The sequence below is a fragment of the Hippocampus bargibanti genome, linkage group LG13 (assembly GCF_051943395.1).
Source record: "Hippocampus bargibanti isolate YZ-2025 linkage group LG13, ASM5194339v1, whole genome shotgun sequence".
Classification (NCBI taxonomy): domain Eukaryota; kingdom Metazoa; phylum Chordata; class Actinopteri; order Syngnathiformes; family Syngnathidae; genus Hippocampus; species Hippocampus bargibanti.
The window spans coordinates 19704443-19730555 of NC_142746.1; the positions used below are offsets into that span (position 1 = coordinate 19704443).

Genomic DNA, 26113 nt, shown 5'->3' on the forward strand with positions numbered 1-26113 from the left:
GTGTGTACATCAAAAGGTTGAGAACAAGTGATTGAAACTTCCTCATTTAACTCATTCACTGCCAGACGTGTAAAAATGAGTCCATTTCAGTGCCAAGGTTTTTGTCACTGTCACTCAAATTCCAGGACCCACAGAATATTGAGTTTTAGGACTACATAAACATTCAATGCAGTGTAAGAAACTTTAGGCTCTCTTCTTTCATCAGAAAAAAAGAGTTAATTCCTAAATTATATGGGTTTGTAGTTATATGAGGTTGAAATGAGGACGGCTGACCAAAATACAATGCAATACATACATATTGGTTTATATAGCCCTATAAAGCACTAATATGGAAAAAAGGGAAATGATGATGATAAAAATGGTTTATAAAAATAAATAAATATCTAAAAGTGTTTCAAATATAAGGCAAACCACATTATAAGGTGCTACAGCTATCTAGCTCGCTGTCTATTTATCTGTTAGCTACCTATTTGAGTTACTTCTGGCTTGAGTGAGTGCTGGCGCATGTGGCTGCCGCTGCTCACCTGCAGAAAAACTGATCCTGTGACTGTACAGTGACCGTGAGAGTTTTGAAAGGTGCTTATAAATGAAATATATTAGTATTTATTTATTTGTGTATTTTATTGTATTTTTTTCTGTATTTTTTTATTTTTTGTATTCTTGTATATTTTTTTTATAATAATAATAATAATAATAATAATAATAATAATAATAATAATAATAATAATAATAATAATAATAATATAATAGTTATTATTATTATTATTATTATTATTATTATTACAGTGGAGGCTGGGGTTACGCACTACTTCGACAGGCGCACCTTTGTATAAGGCGCAGGGTCATTTTTTTTTGAAGAAAATCAAGGCTTTTGGGTGCACCTTATACACTGGAAAATACGGTATCTATATGCATTTTATTTCATTTTAAAGTAGGAATAAAATGCCTATAGATACTCTAAAAGCAGGAAGTAAATTTGCAATGAAGTTGAGGAGGCATTGGCAAGAAAATAAATTAATTAATTAAAACAAAAAACACTCACTTGTGATGTTACAATAGTGTCCCCTGGTGGCGTTCGACCACCATTGCCTGATAATATTTTTACATTGTGTGTTTATATTTATCCAGACTCTAAATTCTCTCAAAGTTGAAATTCAAAAAAAATATAGATTACGAACTAGATGATAACTCGGTGCAATGTGTAATTGTAACCTTGTGATGCTATATACACAATTTGTATGTGAACGTCTACTGATTTTTTTTTTTTACAAACTGTAGGCCAATATAAACATTTCACTCCACCCCGAGAACAGAAAAGAAGCAGACCTGTTTTTTTTCGAGTGTTCGTCCCTCCCTTTCTTCACTCCAAAGATTCTTGTGATCAGAGTGCTGAAGAGAAGTGTTGAAGAATTTCTTACCTGAAATATGAGTGGAAATGTAAAGAGTATACAAATGTACAATGAAGATATATGGATACAGGATACTAAAAGTAACACACACACACACGCATCTTCTAGTTACTGAATAATAAACTGGCCATGTTATTCTGAGATGTCACGCTTGATTTGCACAAAAGCAAAAAGGACAACAGGCATGAAAAAACTCACTGCCCAGATAGGAGAGGTGAAGCCAAGTATAGCAGCCTGCATTCCATCCGAAACAAAACAAATGATGTTTTCTCCTAGTCGAGTGTCCCTGTAAAGAGCCCTCAGGATGTTCAGAGCGTGGACCTGTACGAAGAGCATTTGTGTCAGGATGATACAAAAATTTAAAGGACAACCCACACCATTTTTTTTTTTGTTTCCTAACCGACATTAGAAAAATGTTTTATAGCATCTAAAATACCCAAAACACGCAGGCTGATATTTTTGGTCAAACGCAAAACACCAATGAAAATGACTTAAAGTGTGCTAAAACTGCAAAAAAATTGAGCTGTAAATTGGGGATTTTCATTAAGTCCCGCCCCCAGTTCGTGACGTCACGTCGGGACGTCTTGCATTGCTGCAGAATCAAAACAATGGCTTCAGATTCGGAGAATATGCTTTCTTGTTACACATCCAGTTATGAATATGATTCAAATACTTCTGAAGAGGAAAGCATACATGTTTGCAATCGATTAAAGAATTTATTCGGTGCCATTATGAGGCAACATTGAGGGGAGATTTCTCAACGAAAAAGAGGCACAAAATGGCGACCTCCTGTGACCACCTCCGTTTCCACAGGCTGATAAATTCCTTATATGGAGCTTGGACGCCCTCTTCTGGCGGCTTTTGGGTGCAACACGAGGTCCCCAGACCAAACAAGTACAGCAAAATACATTGACGTGATGGAAGAACTGCTACAATGCGTCTTTTTTCGGTCAGGGGTGTTCCTTTAGTGACGTCACGTACGGACTCGTCACCAACTCAAAAACAAGACTTCCTGAATATTCAGCGCGAGTCTTAAAACGTAAAATATAGCTATATGCGGTGGAATCTTATTAAAATACACTCAGTAGAAGTCATTTGAAGCCATTTTACAAATTATGGACACAACTTGTCCGGAGACGTTGGTTGTCCTTTAAGAGAAAATCTCTGGCTGGGCATTATGTCACACATTTGATAATTGAGCTAGCATAAACTACCATATTTTTTGGTGTATAACGCGCACTGGAGTATAAGGCCAAAGAATTGTGTATTTTCAAACTTTTTTTCCATGTATAAGGCGCACCGGAGTATCAGGCGCACCTTCAATGAATGAAAAAAAAATCCAAATATAATATATAAATACAGTAAAGTCTCGTTATATCGATATCGGATATATCGATAGTCCCGGTTATATCGATACTATTTCTATGCACGCACGGAGAAAATTACATGCAAACAGGGTCGGATCTATCGATAGTCCCGGTTATATCGATATTTTTTCGGACTCCCTTGAATATCGAAGTGTACCAAATATAAGGCATACCACATAACGCGCTACAGTAGAGAATGGGGTTATGCTTTGCTTCTTCTCCAGGGAGAAATGGAGTCGGTTGACAATAGTTGTGCCTTAATATGACTTCAGATAGAAGGTGCAGGGTCATCATTTGAAGAAAATAAAGGTTTTTGAGTGTGCCGGAAAATCCTACTCACGGTGGACTGATTTACATTGATTCAATGACAGTTATGCAACAAAACACTTTGTTTGAAGAATGTGACAATCGCAACGTCACTGTACAGAGAGAGCAGTTGATAGCGATAATGACAGTATGGGGTTGGTCTTACAAACCTGAGGAACAGTGGAAGCGTCTGTATTTCTGTTAGCAGCAGGCATGGCGAGAGTAATCAGCTCCCTCATGGTCATTTTTAACAGACTGCAACTGGAGGATTTTGGCTCAGAAGAGAGAAGAGCCTGCAGAGAATCAACAACACATGATGGTTATACTTGCAAAAGTTAAGAAACAGAAACAAGCTGAAGATAGCTCCATAAGTAAAATGTGTGTAGTAAAATGTATTTAAAACGTGATGTGTGTATACAAATGTCTTCACTTTATTGCCATGTTGTCATGTCTGAATCCAACATTAAATACATTTGATTTTAATCAAAATGACTGTCTTTTTCACACATTAGGTCACATCTTTTTTCATAGTTTGGCTGTAAACAACAAAACACTTTGTAATGCCACTTTTTATTTGCCTCAATGAACTAATGAATTGAAAATGAAAATGGGGATTTTCTCCGTAATTTTTAGATTAAACTGTAGATACAGTAAAGTCTCGTTATATCGATATCGGATATATCGATAGTCCCGGTTATATCGATACTATTTCTATGCACGCACGGAGAAAATTACATGCAAACAGGGTCGGATATATCGATAGTCCCGGTTATATCGATATTTTTTCGGACTCCCTTGAATATCGATATAACGAGACTTTACTGTAATTAGATTAATTAACTCATTCACTGCCATTCCCAAATTTATTCGGGAATTGAAAAGCATGACGTGGAGCGCCATTCCCGAATTTGTTCGGCTTTTGTTTTTTTCTTGCTGGGGTGCCGATAAAGCGCTAGTTAGACCTCTGACAATGTTTTTTTTACTTCCACATTGGGGCAGCATTCGCTTTTGTCCACATTAGCGCTTTTTTATAGCTTCAGCTGTTGTTAAAGCACTTTATAAATCAATATGTATTTATTGTCTTGTATTTTGTATAGCCGCCCCCATTTCAAGCTCAGATAACTCCAGACCCATATAATTTAGGAATTAACTCCTGATGAAATAAGAGAGTCTACGGTTTCTCACGCTGAATTAAATGTTTATGTAGTCCTAAAACACAATATTCTGTGGTTCCTGGAATTCGAGTGAAAATGACAAAAACCCTGGCACTGGAGTGGACACATTTTTGCACATGTCTGGCAGTGAATGAGTTAATGAAGGAATCGGGCGGCCCGGACTTTGCATTACAACAGTATTGAGGATAACACGGTAAGGAAAACGAATGAATTAATTAATTAATTAATAATAATAATAATAATAATAATAATAATAATAAAAAATTTCATTTCTAAGCGCCTTTCAAAACTCTCAAGGACACTTTACAGTCATGGGATTTTTTAGCTCAGTTATATTTATGCATTTTAATCATTTTACAGCAATGCTTTTGGGTTCCTGATATAGTAAATAACGGTTGATGTTGCCACCCAAAAAGTAATCTTCACAGCAACATATACTGTGCATTTATACTGAGATGGATGATTGATGACATACCAATAATTTTATTGTAAAAAATAATTTACATGCGACTTTCCAAAGGGGGAAATGTTGGTGCAAAAGGCCGTTGCATATGTTAGTCATTTTCAGAAGGAAATTGACATGAAACATCTGGCTTTAGTTATGATTAAGAGTTATGCATGGGAGGTATGGGGAGATGAAGGTAGGGAGGAGTGGAGAAGGCAACACGGTACGGTCTTTCCAAACTCTTGGGGATTGGAGGAGATGGAAAGAAAACAGAGTCTGCTTCCTGTGAAGTGTAGGGTCGAGAAGGTCCAGACCAAAGAAGAGCGATCGCAGGAGGCAGCCCTTTCCCAGATTTGACTCTGTCATTCGTTTAATAATGAATGCTGGACAAAACAGTGCTAAGGTGTCGACATCACCTCCTCCAAAGACGATAATTTTGTTTTAGCTGACAACTTTCAACATGTTTTTTTTCTTCTCCAGGGGATTCATTTGTCAAAGTGTGCGTGAAACAAGTTTGAAGTTTGTTTGCATGACTGAAATTTAGAGTGTGTGCGAGTACAGAAAAAAAATATTTGTATTCATCAAACATGAGAACACCTGTGTCTTTGGGTTCAGTTCAGTGCCGACAAATAATTATATACAGATGCTCCCCAATTTATGAACGAGATACGTTCCGAACGGTTGTTCGTGAAGCGAATTTGTTCACAAGTTGCTTCAGTGCTATATTTTGTATGGAATGTATGCTTAAAGGACAACCGACGCCTTCGGACAAGTTGTGTCCATAATTTGTAAAATCACTTGAAATTACTTCTACCGAGCGTATTTTACAAAGATTCCAATGCATATAGCTATATTTTACCTTTTAAGACTCGCGCTGAATATTCAGGAAGGCTTGTTTTCAAGTTGATGACGATCCCTTATGTGACGTCACTGAAGGAACGCCCCTTACCGAGAAAACGACACACAATGCATTTTGGGCACTTTGTTTGGTCTGAAAACATCGTGTTGATCCGTGTTGATGGCGGAATTAGAAGGAAAACACATAAATAATGCAATGGTGAATCGTTGTGTGTTGCACCAAGACTACTACTATTTAATACGAGTTGACACAAATTCCCAGCAGACAAATCAGCCCATTTCCAACGGAGCTTGTGCGCCATCTTGTGCATTTTCTGGGACGCTACATTGGAGTCCTGACGGCTCGAATTGATACGGAAGGATTTCTTTCATCGATTGCAAACATGTATGCTTTCCTCTTCAGAATCAGAATCAGAATCAGAATACCTTTATTCGTCCCGCAATGGGACGAATCTTCAGAACTAGTTCTCTTCAGAACTATTTGAATCATATTCATAACTTAATGAGTAACAAGAAAGCATCTTCTCCGAATCTGAAGCTATTGTTTTGATTCTAGAGCAAGTCAAGACGTCTTGGCGTGACATCACGAACAAGGAGGCGGGACCTTCTGAAACTCGCCATCTCTGAGGTCATTTTGAAGTAGTTTTGTGACACTTTAACTCATTTTTATTGATGTTTTGCATTTGACTAAAAATATCAGCCTGCGTGTTTTGGGTATTTTAGATGCTATAAAACGTTTTTCTGATGTCAGTTGGGAACCTGTATTGGCTCTTACGGAAAAATAAACATTTGTTAGAGATAAAGTGAGCTTTCACATGCGTATTAGCGGCGGAAAGAAGCACTACTCGGAAAAAGGCGTGCAACACAAAATCTAACTTACAGAATCTCTGAACATTTTTCAACATACCAACAAAAATGTTCGTATGTACCATTGTTTGTAAATCGAGTGTTAATAAGTAGGGGAACATCTGTAGCTTCATGAACCAAAAAAAAAACCTTGAGAATTGGCCTCTATGGACAATCTTCCATGATACAAGGGGTCATATTCGTTCTTAATGCTACATGTTCCGGTTAAAATGTTGTGAAACAGTTATTTGTTTCAAGAAACTCTGATAATCGTCAGTAAATCGAACGAAAATCAAGCACCTGAATATAGAAGGGTATTCCAGCGCTGCGTCGTGTAGCGCACAGTTTGGATGATGGGTCACTCGATTTAACCTCTTCCAAAACTTCAGATAACCAGCAAGCTGGAAGCTGTTGCAGTACTTTACTGCCACTTCTTGACACACACACACACACAGACACAGTGTGACCATCAGATTTTAATATCTCTTTTCATATGAAAGAACAAACGCCATCCTTGTAATGCGCCGGGCGATGTCAACAGCTACAGAGCAGATTTGACAATTTTAGCCCTCAACACCATACGGTAAGACATACCTGCAGAGCATGTCGGTGAGGCGAACAAAGCCCACATAAGCCAGTTCAAAGGCGCCACGATGACGGGACTGCAGGAGCTGCTGACGGAAATACAAGCCAATACAAGTCACCTGGAATAGAGAGAGAGAATATGTGATGAAATAGAACATTTTATAATGCAGGTAGTTGGGAGATCAGTGCATGTTTCTAGACTGGGGGCGCATGAAAGAGCATTATTGAAATAAAATGCTACTTGGTTTGACTTTTAGAAATAGTGGACTTTACCTCAACTGTTTGCTAACGAGACCTCCTGGTGAATGCGCAATCATTAAATATGAGCAAGGTTACCAGATTTTGTCCAGATACAGAATTAAACAAAAATGAAGCCTGTACTATTGTTTTATGAAACCGTTCATATCATCAATGTAATTCATGTCATTTTTTTAACAAATTAATACATTAAAAGCAAAACCCTTTCGATCAGTGGTTGTTAATTTTTTTGCTTGTTCGCACCCCATTCTATTCACCAACCGGTTCCTGCAAAGCTATCCAGAATTGATGAAAAGCAATATTGATATCATAATCGCGCTATATAAATCAATATGTATTGTATTGTTGTATTGTATAATGTGTAACTACCAAAACCATCATGTATTTAAAGGACAACTGACGCCTCCGGACAAGTTGTGTCCATAATTTGTAAAATCACTTCAAATGACTTTTACGGAGCGTATTTTCAAAATATTCCACCACATATAGCTATATTTTACATTTTAAGACTCACGCTGGATAGTCAGGTTTTGTTTTCGAGTTGATGACGATGCCTGACGTGACGTCACAGAGGGAAGGCCCCTGACCGAGAAAGCGACACACAATGCATTTTGGGTACTTTGTTTGGTCTGAAAACATCGTGTTGATCCGTGTTGATTGCGAAATTAGAAGGAAAACACATAAAATAACGCGATGGTGAATCGTTGTGTGTTGCACAAAGACTACTATTTGATACTAGTTGACACAAATTCCCAGCAGACAAATCAGCCCATTTCCAACGGAGCTTGGGCGCCATCTTGTGCATTTTCTGGGACGCTACATTGGAGTCCTGACGGCTCGAAATGATACGGGAGGACTTCTTTTATCAATTGCAAACATTTATGCTTTCCTCTTCGGAACTATTTGAATCATATTCATAACTGGATGAGTAACAAGAAAGCATCTTTTCCGAATCTGAAGCTATTGTTTTGTTTCGAGAGCAAGGCAAGACGTCCTGGTGTGATGTCATGAACAAGGGGGCGGGATCTTCTGAAACGCTCATCTCCGGGGTCATTTTGAAGTAGAAGAAACTGGTGAATTAAAACCACATAAAATACAAATAATAAATACATAAAAAACATTGGATATTATACCTATAAAATAATAGTATAATCATAATTATTTGTTTATTTTACAGCTTAAAAGGCTTAGTCAGCATTATCCCTAATGCTAAAGACGCATTCCTGTGTTAACTATGTTTCACGTAGGAGAGAAAAAACATATCATACCCCCCAATTGTATGGTTACAATTCAGTGTATAATAATCAATTTCAGTTCAACTTAACTTCCAAAATGTTTCACTTTTTTTCGGTTAATATTGTAAATTTCCCCTGAGGAAGCATTCTGACATACCTAGGGGGTTTGAGCACCCTTGATAAGAACCACTGATTATCCCACAAGTTATCAATAAAATGGTGACATCGCTTTTTAGCAGTATGCCAACCTCAATGTGAAAATGCAAAACTAGAAGTAAAATGAGAAAAAAAACAAAATATTGTTATTCCACTGAAGAACTGCTGCTACACTTTGGCCTTTTCTCCAGTTGGCATTCAAACTTGCAGCTCTCACACCAGCAACAGGCTTGTTTTAGAGTCACCACTTAACTTTTCGGCCAGCGACCAACAAGCATGTCCAGCATGAGAGCAGCATGGCAGTAGCGTGACAAGTGTGTTCGAAAAAGGATGCTGAGACATCCGCATAATAGCCACTCTAAGTAAAACCATCCAGTTAGTAATAGTGTTAGCAACATTATTCTAACTACACAACACACACAAACACACACACACAGACACTACAATCGTGCCATTTCTGTGGCAGTATGTAAACTGGTGAGTGTGTAGCAGGTGAGGAGGCAGGGCGAGGCGGACGTTGAGCTTCAGTGCCCTGTCATTAAGGTTGTGGTGTCACCGCTACCACTAAGGCAGTCACCCCATGGCTTAGTCTGGGGTGGCACAGAGGGCATAAGAAGGACTGACAAGGTTTTGGTGTAAATAAAATGTACAAACAAACAAACAAACAAGAAACAATCCAAAACAACCCTTTCTGAGATGTGGGTTTCACGCTGGGGGATTATACGAGTGACAAAACCTTTATCAACATGTTTCAACAGGCAATGCGGGAACAGAGGTATATAAAAAAAAAAATCTATGTATAAATACAGGTAACATCCGACTTACGACCTGCTTGACTTATGACCTCCAGTCCCTATTTTTACTATTTTAATTATAAACCTGGGACCACAACGCGCTAGCAGGCCGGCAACGCGTATGACAATTTTGGCCAGCCAGCATCTCACTCTCATGCAGCAATCGACCATGTGATGGCACCTGAGGGGGGAGTTTGTCAGTTATTTAGCCTACTCGTCTCTATTCAACATTTTTAATGTATTTCAACTTACAACCATTTTGACTTACGACCGTTTGGTCGGAACAGAACTCGGTCGTAAGTCGGATGGTACCTGTATGCGTGTAAAAATGTGTGTGTGTATATGTATACCTATATATCTATACACATGTATACACATGTATACACACACACACACACACACACACACACATATATATATATATATATATATATATATATATATATATACAGTAAAGTCTCGTTATATCGATATTCAAGGGAGTCCGAAAAAATATCGATATAACCGGGACTATCGATATATCCGACCCTGTTTGCATGTAATTTTCTCCGTGCGTGCATAGAAATAGTATCGATATAACCGGGACTATCGATATATCCGATATCGATATAACGAGACTTTACTGTATATATATATATATATATATATATATATATATATATATATATATATATATATATATATATATATATATATATATATATATATATACAGTACATAGCTAGGTAGCTAGCGAGGTAGCTAGCGAGGTAGCTAGCGAGGTCGGTCGCGAGTTAGCTAGCTAGATAAAATATAAAACATGTAAATTAAAGTCATACCTTAAAAAAGTGAAATTGAAATTGTATGTATGTATGTATACACACATACATACTATATATACACACACATATATATATGTGTGTGTGTGTATATACACATAGATACACGTGTGTGTGTGTATATATATATATATATATATATATATATATATATATATATATATATATATATATATATATATATATATATATATATATATATAAAATTTTTCAATGTGACTTTTGTAGGGTATGTTGACTTTAATTTACATGTTTCATATTTTATCTATCTATATATATATTTTATGACATACTATACAAACAAGCAACCCGGCAATCTGGTAAAAGATGATAAATCAAGAAGTATATTTAAAACCATACACAACAAATTAATAAGGACATGTGGAACCAAGATGAAGATATGAGGTTGTTCATTTATTGAAATAATCCACAGTTTAGTGAATTTATCCGGTCCTATTCAGACATGAAATGAAGCAACAGAATGAATAAACCACAAACTGCACCAAGCACAATGACTTATCACATAAATTTGAGAATGGACACCCAGGACAGGCCTGACCTAACCAAAGTAAAAACAGCAGTCACTGTTAGATGCCCAAGGTTGCCGGGCCCAGACCACTGCGGTGCTGAGCGGAGCCAAACCGGGCCGTTGCTGTGCTTATTTAAAGCTTTCTTTCAGAAGGTTCCCGTCTGTGTAACTGTTTAAAAAGGCAGAGCAAGCAAGGGCGGGAGACGAGTTTTATTTAGACATCAACTTCCTGTTTGCAAGCGTGCCTTGTTTCCTTGAAAAACTGTGAGGAGCGAGAAGTTTCCCAAGTGTAATTACATATATGGATCAACCCGACCAACACTGGCCCAAATGGGTTAGAATACAAATCTTGCCATATTTAATTTCATGTATTTTTATGCATTTTATTTTAAGGTATTTTAAGTTATTCTATTTTGTTGTTTTATTTTCTTATAATGTATTTTCATGTTTATAGTTAATTTAATTTCATGTATTTTTATGTATTTTAATTTATTGTATTTTGTTGTTTTATTTTCTTATGTATTTTCATGTTTATCGTTAATTTAATTTCATATATTTTTTTGTATTTTATTTTAAGGTATTTTAAGTTAATGTATTTTATTGTATTTTATAGTTTTTTTTTTCTTATGTATTTTCATGTTTTTATTTTATTGTATTGTATTTCTCAGCGAACGTCAGCATACATTAGTTTTAAATGCATTGGGTTTATCAAGACAGATGTCTTCCGGGTAGAGTAAACGTTGGCGCGAATGGCTGCCACCGCTCACCCGCACAAAAAAAATTCTGTGACTATAAAGTGTCCTTGAGAGTTTTGAAAGGCGCTTAGAAATGAAATGTATTATTATTATTATTATTCTAATTTCTCCTTGAAATGCCATCTATTGGAGGAATCGTGAATTGTATCAACAGTGTTTGAAATAAGGTCTGCCCGGAGGCCCGGGGCGTACAACTTTTACGTCAGGCATACAACTTTCAAAACGTCTCGGCCTGGCTGGCCGACAACTTCTTCAACAAAAAAAAATACAGTAAAGTCTTGTTATATCGATATCAGTTATATCGATAGTACTGCTTATTACGATACTATTTCTATGAACGCAAGGAGAAAATTTACATACCGCAGGATCGGATATATCGATAGTCCGGTTATATCGATATTTTTTCCGACTCCCGAGAATATCGATATAACGAGACTTTACTGTATATACGATTTTTTTCAAATCAAACGTTTGTTTTATTCAAGAAAGCAAAAGCTACAAGCAGACCGCTACAAGCCACGTGGACTCCTCTTTCTAAGCGCCTTTCAAAACTTTCAAGTACACTTTACAGTCACGGTATAGTCCGAAGCACGAAACAGGGTTCTGATTGGCTGCCGTGCCGAGTATGCAAATTGCCAAACGAACATTCGTTTGGCAATTTGTATTATGATTGCCAAACAGAAACCTGGTTCGTGCTTCGGACTATACCGTGACTGTGAAGTGTACTTGAGAGTTTTGAAAGGCGCTTAGAAAGAGGAGTCCACGTGGCTTTGAGCAGACAACGCAACACAAACATCGCATGGGGCACCATGACGACAAACGACAACTGGAGAAAAATCTTTAGCAAGGGAGCATTTGTGGTAGGTACTTCCTTAATTTAAAAAAATCCTTTATACTTTGCAACACTGTTTTTTTGCAATTATCCGTCTTATTGTGTTTCAAGTTGTGAAAAATGGGGCAGGCAACTTTATGGCCAGGCAGGCAACTTTTCAGAGTTGTCTGCCCAGGTGTCCGCTAACTTTTTGTCATGAGTTTAAGACACTGGTATCAACTGTAAAAATCACATTATGTGATTACTACTTTTCACTCAGAACACACAGTTTTGTGTTAAAAGAGGAAAAAAAGAAAATATACACATGAAATTCAGACAATGGGTGGACGGGTAAAACCAACAGTAGCGGCAAACTGTGGTATTGGATTAATATTTTTAAATAAATAATCATAAATATTCTATGTGCAAAGTTGTGTGGAATTAGGGATCTTTATTGATCTATAGTAGAATTTTGCAAATCAAATGCTTTGGAAATATTAGTAGCATTATTACGGTGCTACCTCTACTTACACGATTAACTCATTCATTGCCAGACGATGTGCAAAAATGTATCCACTCCAGTGCCAGGGTTTTTGTCATTTTCACTCAAATTGCAGGAACCATAGAATATTGAGTTTTAGGACTACATCAACATTTAATGCGGTGTAAGAAACCTCAGAAACTTTTCTTTCATCAGAAAAAAAGAGTTAACTCCTAAGTTATATGGGCCTGGAGTTATCTGAGCTTGAAATGGTGGCGGCTGTACAAAATAATATACAATACATACATATTGATTTATAAAGTGCTTTAACAACAAATGAAATGCGCTTAATCAGCATCTTTATCTCATCACGTAGTGATTCCAGTGAAAGCTATTGTTAAATATTTTAGCTTTACGTAAACTCTCCAGTCAGTCCGAAGCATGAGGTCATCAAAATCAAATAAACATCCACCGCATGACTCATTCTCATCTTAACGACATGATCAAAATCATCCCAAATTATTTTAATCGGCAGCTGCTGTTGCCATGGTTCTAACCAACGAAGAGAAACATCTGCCCTCGTTACCGGGCCAACGAAGATGTAACACACAATGCTGGCTGACAAGAGACATGTCTCGGGTCCAAATAAGCACTCACACGACACGTGTGCGCACATGCATGTCATCACCGCGGTAAAGTCGAATGACTTTGCCTGCACCCAACTTTCCAAGCACAGCAGGAGTTGCCCCCAAAGACCGCCACCGCCACGTCCATACGACTCGCTCACATGTAGTGTAGACTATAAAAATAGCGGAGAATAAAAGAAGAAAATGACGCCATAAAGGAATCGAGGATCAGCTTTTCCTCTTACGCAATAATACACACCACTTAAGGCAAAGGTTCCATCAGTCACGCTATATTTTCGAGAAACTACGTACTGTACTTGTTATCATTTGAGACATGTACAGATGACAGATGTGACATGACGTATTTTGACTACAACTAATAACCAAAACATAAGGACCACAGAATATTTATGACCGTATAGGCCCGAATATATCAGCCTGCATGTTTTGGGTATTTTGGATGCTATAAAACGTTTTTCTGATGTCAGTTACTAAACAAAAAAATGGTGTCGGTTGTCCTTTCAACGAATTTTCCCCCTTTTCCAACAAAACCGACTGTTTGAGGCAGTACAATTAACATCTTTCCTTGTTAGCATCAGACTTTCTTTTAAAGCGCAACCCTGCTGCTTTAACGACCACGTAGCTTTCTACTGCATTCTTTCTAAATCGCTTCCACCTCCAGCATGAAAAACGCCGGGCACCTCAAACGTCCACACTCAGACAAACTAGCGCAGGAATAGTTGTCTGAGTGGTTCAGCATGTTAACAAGAGTGCCAGACAAAGAGCGTGTTTGACGTTGTAGGGGGGCTGTGTTTGCGTGTGTGTCTGGTTGTGTTTTCCCTGTTGACTGTGCATTTAAACTATTGAGTTGGTGGGAAGTGTACGTGTCGAATGTATGTTTGTCATGCCAGGTGTTATTTGAACATGGGTGTGAATGCCTTCGAACCACTTCTCTCCAGATTCTCGCTACATGTCTCCATTTTCTGTTATCTACTATTTTTTATTTTTCTTCTTCGTGCAACCACTATTTTTATTTATATACAATGAACTCTCGTTATATCGATATTGGTTATATCGATAGTACTGCTTATTACGATACTATTTCTATGAACGCAAGGAGAAAATTTACATGCCGCAGGATCGGATATATCGATAGTCCGGTACTGTGTATACACAGTAAAGTCTCGTTATATCGATATTCTGGGGAGTCGGAAAAAATATCGATATAACCGGACTATCGATATATCCGATCCTGCGGCATGTAAATTTTCTCCTTGCGTTCATACAAATAGTATCGTAATAAGCAGTACTATCGATATAACCAATATCGATATAACGATATAACGATACGACTTTACTGTATATACACAGTAAAGTCTCGTTATATCGATATTCTGGGGAGTCGGAAAAAATATCGATATAACCGGACTATCGATATATCCGATCCTGCGGCATGTAAATTTTCTCCTTGCGTTCATAGAAATAGTATCGTAATAAGCAGTACTATCGATATAACCAATATCGATATAACGAGACTTCATTGTATATAAAAAAAAATAGTGGTTGCACGAAGAAGAAAAATAAAAAATATCGATATATCCGATCCTGCGGGCATGTAATTTTCTCCTTGAGTTCATAGAAATAGTATCGTAATAAGCAGTACTATCGATATAACCGATATCGATCTAACGAAGGTATACATTTCAGATCTTACCTGTTCCTCTGTGATGAGCCCAGGATGTGTGCGTGTATTGTCATTGGTATAGTGCAGTGGCAGACTCTGACACAGCTGCCCTAGCAACATGGCCACTTCCTTCATGCTCCGCCAGCAACACACCAGCACCATCTGAGCTGTCACCCTGTAGGCCTCGCCACCTGGAGCGGGCCCACCCACATGCACGGACACGTGCACAAGTACACACAATAGGAAAAAAGGAAGTTTCGTCAATTTTATGACAGATAGAAATGGTGGCGGTAAAATGAAGAAAAAAAAGACATCAAATGCCCCCATCGGGACAATACTAACATAGCAGAGAGTAGCAACAATCATGATCTGAGTCATATGACACTCATATTGTGTGGTTGTTTAGCTAGGCCAAGTTGACTGAGCATAAAGCGTCCCACCCAGTCGCAAAAGCCACACAAAAAAAAAAGATACGGCCACATTACCACAGTAACTTGCATAATATTTGGTAACCCTATTTGAGTACTAATATACATACTATAGCATTTCGACTATTTTGTTTACCTCACACTGGCATTTAAAGGACAAACGACACCTCCGGACAAGTCGTGTCCATAATTTGTAAAATCACTTCAAATGACTTCTACTGAGCGTATTTTACAAAGATTCCACTGCATATAGCTATATTTTACGTTCTAAGACTTGGGCTGAATATTCTGGAAATCTTGTTTTCCAGTTGGTGACGATTCCAGACGTGACGGCACGTCTGGAACGCCCCTGACCGAGAAAGTGACACACAATGCATTTTGGGTACTTTGTTTGGTCTGAAAACGTCGTGTTGATGGCGAAATTAGAAGGAAAACACATAAATAACGCGATGGTGAATCGTTGTGTGTTGCACCAAGACTACTATTTGATACTAGTTGACACAAATTCCCAGCAGACAAATCAGCCCATTTCCAACAGAGCTTGGGCGGCATCTTTTGCATTTTCTGTGACACTACATTTCAGTTTTGTGATACAGTATGTCTAAAGTAACAACTATGCTTTCTGCACGCCACTCACTGGTATCAGGTGGCACTAAACGTGCAGTCTGAGATTCTTCATGGTCCTCCTCATTTTGTGTATCCAGCTCTCGGGCACAGGTGAAGAAATCATTGGTGTCCCTTGGCTGAATTTCATGCAAAATCTTCTGAAGTCCAGTTGATGTGTCTGTTACTGTTCTCAAACACACACACACACACACACACACACACACACACACACACACACACACACACACACACACACACACACACACACACACACAGATGGGGGGGTAACGGAAGTATAAATCAATATCATTAAAAAAAAAATACCAATAATAATAAAATAGAAATACTGTACATGGCATTACTAATTCCACCATTGTGATGAAATATCTTCAACCAACGCTTGCTTATGCTAAGTGGCCATAAATGCGCAAGGAGACTATGATAGTTCCACACACCATTATGAAACGAATATATTCCAATACATAACTGTAATATTCCCCATATATTTTGTATTTTAAATTAATTCATTATATTTTGTCAATACATATATTGTAAGACAGGGGTGTCAAAGTCATTTTTTGCCGAGGGCCACATTGTAGTTATGGTTTCCTCTCGAGGGCCGTTATGAATTTGGGGAAGCCATTACAATGTTTAATCCCGTCCACATATTACATATAGAGCGCACAACAAATTAATGAATAACTAGTTTTCAAATCTGAAGTCAAGAATAATGACTGTTAGTGTGGTTTACATCCAAAAATATGACATTTTGGTTCGGATTTTAGCAAGCATCATGGAATTTCACAAGGGGCCGAAAAAATGATGTGGCGGCCCAGATTTGGCCCCCGGGCCTTGACTTTGACATCTGTGTTGTACGATATATTGTATATCCATCATTCCATTTTCTAAGATCTAATCAGTCAAACCAAAATTACCTGTGCCAATATCCATAGGGATGAGACCCTCAGGGGAAGAACTCTGGACAACGGGAGAAACCACATCGGACAATCTGTAACAAGTGGCGATGAGCTCCGACACAAGTTGCCTCCACTTCTCTGTGCGATGTAAACACCTAGAGACACACACACACAATTCAAGTTAGGACTAATAAGGTCAATGCATTATTTAGTTAAAAATAAAAAAAGATGCTGTGATCGCTCTCACTCAGTGTTGAGATCCCGAAGGACCGCAGTGATGCAATGAGCTCGGCCATAGAGAGGATAGGAAGCAGCTGCTTGCAAAAGGCAACACTCCGCTTTGGAGACTTCTGACTGCAGACAGCATAGCAAAAACCGCACCACTGTGGAGAGACAACATCTGATATAATAATGTCTTTTTCACATTAAAGGACAACCGACGTCACTTTTTTGTTTTTTAACTGACATCAGAAAAACGTTTTATAGCATCTAATATACCCAAAACACGCATTATGATATTTTTAGTCAAATGCAAAACGCCAATAAAAATGACTTAAAGTGTCCAAAATGTGCACAAAAATTGAGCTGCGAATTGGGCATTTTCAGAAAGTCCCGCCCCCAATTCGTGATGTCACGCCAAGACGTCTTGCATTGCTAGTGAATCAAAACAATGGCTTCAGATTCGGAGAATATGCTTTCTTGTTACACATCCAGTTATGAATATGATTCAAATAGTTCTGAAGAGGAAAGCATACATGTTTGCAATCGATTAAAGAATTTATTTGTGCCATTTTGAGGCAACATTGGGGGGAAATCTCTCACCCATAAAAAGAGGCACGAAATGGCGACCTCCTGTGGCCACCTCCGTTTCCACAGGCTGATAAATTCCTTATATGGCGCTTGGACGCCCTCTTCTGGCCTTCTGGCGGCTTTTGGGTGCAACACGAGGTCCCCAGACCAAACAAGGACAGCAAAATACATTGACGTGATTGAAGGCCCGCTACAATGCGTCTTTTTTACGGTCAGGGGCGGTCCTTTAGTGACGTCACGTACGGACTCGTCACCAACTCAAAAACAAGACTTCCTGAATATTCAGCGCGAGTCTTAAAACGTAAACTATAGCTATATGCGGTGGAATCTTTGTACAATACGACTCAGTAGAAGTCATTTGAAGCCATTTTACAAATTATGGACACAACTTGTCCGGAGACGTCGGTTGTCCTTCTTTGGCTATGGAATGCCATTTTATACCAGATAAAGTGTTAAACTCTTGGACATGAGATGCCTGGGGCAATGACGAGGGTGGCTGGAAGTTAAATCCCTGCTCCTGAGCACAATGTTGTAGTGCCAGGCTCAAATTGGGCTGGTGGAGCAGCAGGTTGAGCAGGTGGGCAGCCGTTACACTGTCAAAGGGCTTGGTGCTGGTGCTGAGATCTAGCGCAGCCTGAAGTAGACCGCGCATCACGCCTGGTTCCTAATGCCAAAGAAAACAATAAGGGTGTTTGAAATGCAGCGCTGCACAACACGTTAAGACCTCATATTAACCTCTAGTCCGAGCGATGAAAGAGGAAGTTTCCATAACAATGTTGTAGCTAGCATTTTGACTTCCATGAAGTTGCTTGCTACGCAGTAGAGAACATTCTTCGCGTAAGTAGAGGTCACGATTTCACCAAGGGCAAAGCCATCAGGCCCTGAAAACAAAATAAAAGCAGAGAAGATTCAAAAATGCATCCTGTTTCCCTATTGCCAACTTTTTTATAAACACAATGCTTTGTAATTCTTTTCACAAATTAAGTACAATACAATACAAATTGATTTATATAGCGCTTTAAAGGACAATCGACGTCTCCGGACAAGTTCTGTCCATAATTTGTAAAATGGCTTCAAATGACTTCTACTGAGTGTATTTTAATAAGATTCCACCGCATATAGCTATATTTTACGTTTTAAGACTCGCTCTGAATATTCAGGAAGTCTTGTTTTTGAGTTGGTGACGAGTCCGTACGTGACGTCACAAAAGGACCGCCCCGACCGAAAAAGGACACATTGTAGCAGTCCTTCCATCACGTCAATGTATTTTGCTGTACATGTTTGGTCTGAGAACCATGTTGCACCCAAAAGCCGCCAGAAGAGGGCATCCAAGCTTCATATAAGGAATTTATCAGTCTGTGGAATTGGAGGTGGCCACTGGAGGTCACCATTTTGTGCCTCTTTTTTTTGGGTGAGAGATTTTCCCCCAACGTTGCCTCAAAATGGCACATATAATTCTTTAATCGATTGAAAACATGTATGCTGTCGTCTTCAGAACTATTTGAATCATATTCATAACTGGATCTGTAACAAGAAAGCATATTCTCCGAATCTGAAGCCATTGTTTTGATTCACAAGTAATGCAAGACGTCTTGGCGTGACATCATCAACTGGGGGCGGGACTTTCTGAAAATGCCCAATTCGCAGCTCAATTTTTTTTGCACATTTTGGACACTTTAAGTTATTTTTATTGGTGTTTTGCATTTGACTAAAAATATCATACTGCATGTTTTGGGTATTTTAGATGCTATAAAACGTTTTTCTGATGTCAGTTAAAAAACAAAAAAGTGACGTCGGTTGTCCTTTAAGCCTTACGTGTTGCGACAACTATGTCTTAACTTCATGCCCGGGCCCCCGTTGAGCCCTTGAGAACAATTCACCAAACCCCCAAGGTTAAGAACCACTGATCTAATATACAGTAAAGTCTCGTTATATCGATATTCAAGGGAGTCCGAAAAAATATCGATATAACCGGGACTATCGATATATCCGACCCTGTTTGCATGTAATTTTCTCCGTGCGTGCATAGAAATAGTATCGATATAACCGGGACTATCGATATATCCGATATCGATATAATGAGACTTTACTGTATCTCCATTGGTGTTTCTGAGCAGTGTGCTTATACTGTACCTGCACCAAAAGTGAATAGTTCAGCCAGCAGACCAAGCAAGTGGAGGGACATGATGCATTTAGAAAAAGAAGCTCCAGGAAGCAAAACATCAAACAACTTTGAGCATAACTTGTGCAGAAATTCCTGTGATACACACACAAACAAAACACTGTTGTTTACCCTAAGAAGGAAGACAACATTATGTATTGTATGTAATCATGTACCTTATAAAGACATATACTCTGCTGGTCTTTGGCTCTTCGTTCATGCTGTCTCTCTTGACTCTGTCTCTTTAACAACAGTTGCATACTGTCCTTTACTCGGCAGAGCATCTGTGCAACAAAGGTTGACAAAGGACAATATGAGTTCCCAATATAAGTGGGGGGGGGGGGGGGGGGGGTGGATAGGTGTTTAAGGACAGTATGTGTGTGTCTCTGCGATTGATTGTCAATGATCTCACCTTCTTGAAAAGACTGACCACTTGCTGTCTGACACTTGGTGATTGGCTGTTGAGGTTGGGATCCAGGAAGTAGTGAATCAGATCCATTTCCTGTGATGTCAATACCTCGGTGCTGCGGTGGCTTTCACAAACCAAGCCTAAAGCATCCATTCTCACCTGGCGGATAAATCAGATACATACAGTCTTAACTCTTTCATTGCCAGATGACGTGCAAAAATGTGTCCATTCCAGTGCCAGGGCTTTTGTCATTGTCACTTGAATTCCAGGACCCAGAGAATATTGAGTTTTAGGACTACATAAACATTCAATTCAGCGTAAAAAAAACACCTTACACTGTCTTGTTTCATCAGAAAAAAAAGTTAGTTCCTAAGTTATATGGGTTTGGAGTTATCTGAGCTTGAAATAGGGGCAGCTGTCCAAAATACAATACATGTATATTGATTCATATAGCGCTTTCGCAACAAATGAAGCTGTAACGAAGCGCTAACATGGACAAAAGGCAAATGATGCCCCATCGTGGAAGAGGAAAAACATTGCCAGAGGTCTGACCAGTGCTTTATCGACACCCACTGCAGGAAAAAACAAAACCCGAATGTAGCGCTCTATGTTACACTTTTGAATTCCTGAATAAATTTGGGAATGGCAGCAAATGAGTTAATATGTTGTAAAAAAAAAAAATTATGGGTAACATAGACGTGCACATTACACCATGATGTCCATGATCCACTGGTGAAAAGGACCTGATCCTGTCCTCGTTCATCTAGAACTGCTTCATGCAACAAAGAGGGTACAGAAAGTGCTTAAGAATGAATGACTCTGTCTTTGTCTTGTCATATTGTCATATTATTCATTCTTTTTTGTTCTTTTGACTTCAAGATGGCGCCACGAGAGTGGCTGCCTTTCCAGCAGATCATGTATTTTGTTTTTCTACTTCTTTCATTCCTTTCATAACTTTGCTGCTGTGAAATGTAAATGTCTCCACTGCGAGACTAATAAAGGTAAATCTAATCCAATAGATAACAGGGATATGATGCAATCCAAATTTACTCGCCTGATCATGTTTATGGATGAGCGCTTGGCGAACCAGACTGAAGGGGACCAGTTCCTCACATAGACCTTCTGCTGAGGTTTTTATAACACCTTGAGACCTGGCTGCCCGTAAGCATGTCATTAGGGCCCCGAGTGCACCTATGCTTTCTGTTGAATCTGTTGAGCAGCCCCCAAAAAAAATCCATCAATAAATTTGTTAACAAGTTGTGTCCATAATTTGTAAAATCATTTCAAACGACTTCTACTGAGCGCATTTTACAAAGATTCCACCGCATATAGCTATATTTTACGTTTTTAAGACATGCGCTGAATATTCAGGAAGTCTTGTTTTCGAGTTGATGACGATGCCCTAAGTGACGTCACGGAGGGAACGCCCGTGACCGAGAAAGCGACACACAATGCATTTTGGGTACGGGTCTGAAAACATTGTGTTGATCAGTGTTGATGGCGTAATTAGAAGGAAAACTACATAAATAACGCGATGGTGAAGCATTGTGTGTCGCAGCCAATTGCGGTAACACGCATAAAGAAGGTGAAGCCCATTTCCAACAGAGCTTGTGCGCCATCTTCGAATTCTTTAATCGATTGCAAACATTTGTGCTTTCCTCTTCAGAACTATTTGAATCATATTCATAACTGGATGAGTAACAAAAAAAGCATCTTCTCCGAATCTGAACTTTCTGAGGCCATTGTTTTGATTCTGGAGCAAGGCAGTGTGTGACCAATAGTCACGTCACGAACAAGGGGGCGGGACTTTCTGAATCTGCCCAGTTCCAAGCTCATTTTGTGGCAGTTTTGGGACACTTTCAGTCAGTTTTATTGGTGTTTTGCATTTGACTACAAGTATCAGCCTGCGTGTTTTGGGTATTTTAGATGCTATAAAACGTTTTTCTGATGTCAGTTAGGAAACAAAAAAAATGGTTTCGGTTGTCCTTTAAAGGACGTTGCAACAATATATAGCAGAACAATTCAGATAACAGATGAATAAAGTTGCATAGAAAAACGGATGGAAAATTGTGATTGTCAGTCTTTGTGCTTTTTTTTTTACCTTTGCAACAGGAAAGTCTATCTTGCAATGCCTGCACCATGTGTGTCAAACTCGATGGGCTGCAGCGTAGCAATTTGGGTAAGAAATAATCCAGAATATATGTGGTTTCATCCACTCTAGCGCTACAAAGCACCTGTAGTAGGGGAGTAACCCACATCCGGTGCCAACGTTCCATCCAGTCTTCCGCCACGGTGACTTTTTCTCTCGCAAGCTGTTCTTTATGGCTGATAAAAAGCTTCTCCAGAAGGTCACTGGCATATGGAGCCAAAGTTTGATCACTCATCAAACTCAGGAGATGTGAAGGAAGCGGTGGGTGGATCTCAAGTAGGTATCCAGCACCGTAAAGATCCACCAGGCAGCCTAAGGCACCGTATTTTCCCCGCATGTGCCAATCGAGCTGGAACAGTTTTTGCGTGAGCTCCATCACGTAGCTGTCTGGGTTTGACTCAGAGGTGGAAGAAACGGTATTTTGATGGAGGAGGAGGAGGTTGCGAAACAGGGAGCATGTTTGGTGTCGGACTCCATCTAAGGGATGTTCCCAGTGGGTGTAGATATGCTCCAGGAGGCGTCGGTGTAAATCAGAGCCGCCATTGAATGACTGCTGGAGACTACGGGCACAGAGCGGCCTCTTTCCCTGCACACAGTCCAGGGCAACGCTGCTCCATAGCATTAGGACCCGAACTACCAACAAAACGGTACTGGACTCTTTTATACTGGAGAGGGAGGAATACACACAAAGAAATAGAAATATTTGTAAGCATCAGGAAGATAACAAAAATACTAACATAAAAAAATAGGAATGTGATCAATTGTATATTAGCTAGCTTTCTATCTATTTGAGTTACTTCCGGGTTGAGCGAACGCTGGCTGCATCTGCGCACCCACAGAAAAACGTATCCTGTGACTGTAAAGTGACCTTGGGAGTTTTGAAATGCGCTTAGAAATTAAATGTATTTTTATTATTATTATTGTACAGGATGAATATTGCTTTTGACGCTTATTGCACAATATCCAGGTATGAAAACAGAACAAAACAAAAAAATAAATATAGATAGATAAGATAGCTAGCTAAAATAGATATATAAGATAGCAAAGCTATCTAGATAAGATAGCTAGCTAAGATAGCTAGCGAAGGTAAGATGGCTAGCTAACATAAGATAGCTAAAATAAGCTAGCTAAGATAAGCTAGCTAAAATAAACTAGCTAAGGTAAGATAGCTAAGATAGCGAAGATAAGCTAGCTGAAATAAGATAGATAAAATAAGATAGCTAAGATAAACTAGCTAAAATAAGCTAGCTAAGATAAAATAGCTAAAGTAGCGAAGATAAACTAGCTAAAATAAGCTAGCTAAGATAGCTAAGAAGGTAGCTAAGAGAGCTAAAATAGATAGCTAAGATAGCTAAGATAGCTAGATAAATAATGGCTATTTCGCAAGAAAAGCATTGATATTTGTTCACAATCTTTTATTGTCCCGTGATAGTGACATATTGATGTTCTTTTTCAAATGAATTACCTGACATCCAAATCCAGGAGTGTGTTTGGGACCAATAGGAGCAGTTTTTCCCAATGTAGGCCCACGGGGCAGGATTTCCAATTTAGCATTGCCAACGCGCCATGACACAGATACAAAGAAACACACGGTGGCCGTGAACTTGTACACAAGGTCTCACAACTCTGCTTAATCCATAAAGGGCCAGAGTCCAACCCATTTACTGAGCTACAAAGCAAATTGCAAACCTGAAATGACACAATTTGAGAATATTTTAGTCATGAGCAACTTTGCACATGCATTCAAATTGAAAAGTTTTTATTACCCCTATGTAAGTTGTGTGTAACAATGGATAATCGGATAAATGGAGATTGTTCGTCATTTAAACTTACCACAGAGGCAATTTCATCTCCGGAACCCATTACAGATCTGATTAATAAGACAATGGCCATGCCGGATGTACTCTGAACAGCTTGCACAAAATCGTCTGGGTTTAATATATGAAGGGGAGACAGAAAAAAATGTGCAATGTCAATACTGTGAAACTTTTATCATGTATTATGTAAAATTGGTATGCATGAATATCAGTTTAGCATTAATTTAAATATCAGTCTGATATTAAAAAAAAATAGTTACATTAAAAAAACATCTGAAAATATAAATACCGTGTGACAGACAAATGTGTTCTATATGACTTACCATCGGTAATGATACTTATGTAGCAGTGCAGGAGGCTATTAAGTGTATCATTCATTGTCGAGTGGATCGTGATGGCAGAACTAATAGAACCTTGGCATCTCTGGATGACCAACATTGATGTTTTCACTGCTGCCAAACAAGAATGCATCAACTGGGCTTGAGCGATGTGACTGCCTGCGACGCTCCTTTATAAACAGCAGAGGACGACATACACAGTTTATGACAGATACATTTAAAATGCAAATGCAGATTAAAGTGGTGTACATACAAACCTGTTTCGATGAAGATAATCTCGTAATCCCTTGTGCAGAAACTGCAAAACTGTAATGGTGAACGATAATAAAGTCAATAGAGGATAATAAAAAGAAATTATTTGAACAAAGCATCAAAAACAAACCTTCGGGAAGAAGTTGACTGACACATCTCTCGCCTGAAAAGTGTCATTTTACAGTGTATTGTCAATCAGCGAGAAACAATATATATGACCAGTAAATCAACATGGGTTTGTGCACTTACCAAGAGGGAAGCCATCCATACAGGCAGCAATGGCATCCGCAACATGCGCGTATTGGTCTGGTGTTGGATCAGACAAAGAGTCTGACAGGCACTTAGCCAAACAAGTTATTGTTTGTTCCTGAAGCCAAGTTGGTACTGAACTCAAGGCACTAAAATAAGGTGCACAGAGACATAAAAAAGTTACATAAAGGTGGTATATAATCATCATCATCATTATTATTATTATTGTGTACATTATTTTAATGTAATTATTATGTAAATTTTAAAATATCAGAATCAGAAAACTTATTCGTCCCACAATGGGGAAATTTTCAATATGTATGTAATATGTAATAATAATAATAATAATAATAATAATAATAATAAGAAGAAGAAGAAGAAGAAGAAGAAGAAGAAGAAGAAGAAGAAGAAGAAGAAGACAAAGAAGATGAAGAAGAAGAAGAAAATGAAGTTAACAACAACAACAATAATAATAATAATAACAAAAATAATAATAATAAATGAGACCAATTGAAAAATACGAGACTTGTTTTCCATTTCTTTCTAATAAAGCATTAACATTTCTAAATTAACTATGTGCCTCTTCTTAAAGAAACTAATTCAAGAATATACGAATATTTTGCACCTTGAAATGGCACGTCGCAATGGGTTCTTGGTTTGCAGAGAAATGTAGCTTAAGGCTAATGTCCGCAGACAAGCTCCTAAGATTTCTCCATCATTTTCCTCTTTGTTGAGCGCTTCCAGGAGCAAACCAGCCTGATGTAGAATGAACAATGATGCGACATGAATCATCTTTGTCATCAATTATAGAGAGACAGTACTGCATTTCCTTATTACTA

At 38.5% G+C, this 26113-nt stretch overlaps 1 protein-coding gene across 2 annotated transcripts in view; it reads right to left on the reverse strand.

The window, feature by feature from the left end:
• Positions 1-26113, reverse strand: part of thada (THADA armadillo repeat containing) — a 258466-nt gene that overhangs the window by 231694 nt on the left and 659 nt on the right. For both annotated transcript variants that reach the window (XR_016116889.1, XM_089011984.1), the window contains exons 3-25: positions 25900-26030; positions 25275-25423; positions 25156-25188; positions 25031-25079; positions 24759-24943; positions 24452-24546; positions 24084-24307; positions 22571-23283; positions 21524-21678; positions 20473-20628; positions 20237-20344; positions 20033-20156; positions 18635-18780; positions 18341-18563; positions 17337-17472; positions 17108-17244; positions 16204-16356; positions 15169-15329; positions 7001-7110; positions 6707-6839; positions 3253-3375; positions 1608-1730; positions 1327-1418 (exon numbers count right to left, since the gene is read on the reverse strand). Coding sequence is in view for 1 of the 2 variants with exons in the window: in XM_089011984.1 (XP_088868110.1) it covers positions 1327-1418; positions 1608-1730; positions 3253-3375; positions 6707-6839; positions 7001-7110; positions 15169-15329; positions 16204-16356; positions 17108-17244; positions 17337-17472; positions 18341-18563; positions 18635-18780; positions 20033-20156; positions 20237-20344; positions 20473-20628; positions 21524-21678; positions 22571-23283; positions 24084-24307; positions 24452-24546; positions 24759-24943; positions 25031-25079; positions 25156-25188; positions 25275-25423; positions 25900-26030 (3659 nt within the window). In the remaining variant the exon portion in view is untranslated. The remainder of the gene's footprint in view (positions 1-1326; positions 1419-1607; positions 1731-3252; positions 3376-6706; positions 6840-7000; positions 7111-15168; positions 15330-16203; positions 16357-17107; positions 17245-17336; positions 17473-18340; positions 18564-18634; positions 18781-20032; positions 20157-20236; positions 20345-20472; positions 20629-21523; positions 21679-22570; positions 23284-24083; positions 24308-24451; positions 24547-24758; positions 24944-25030; positions 25080-25155; positions 25189-25274; positions 25424-25899; positions 26031-26113) is intronic.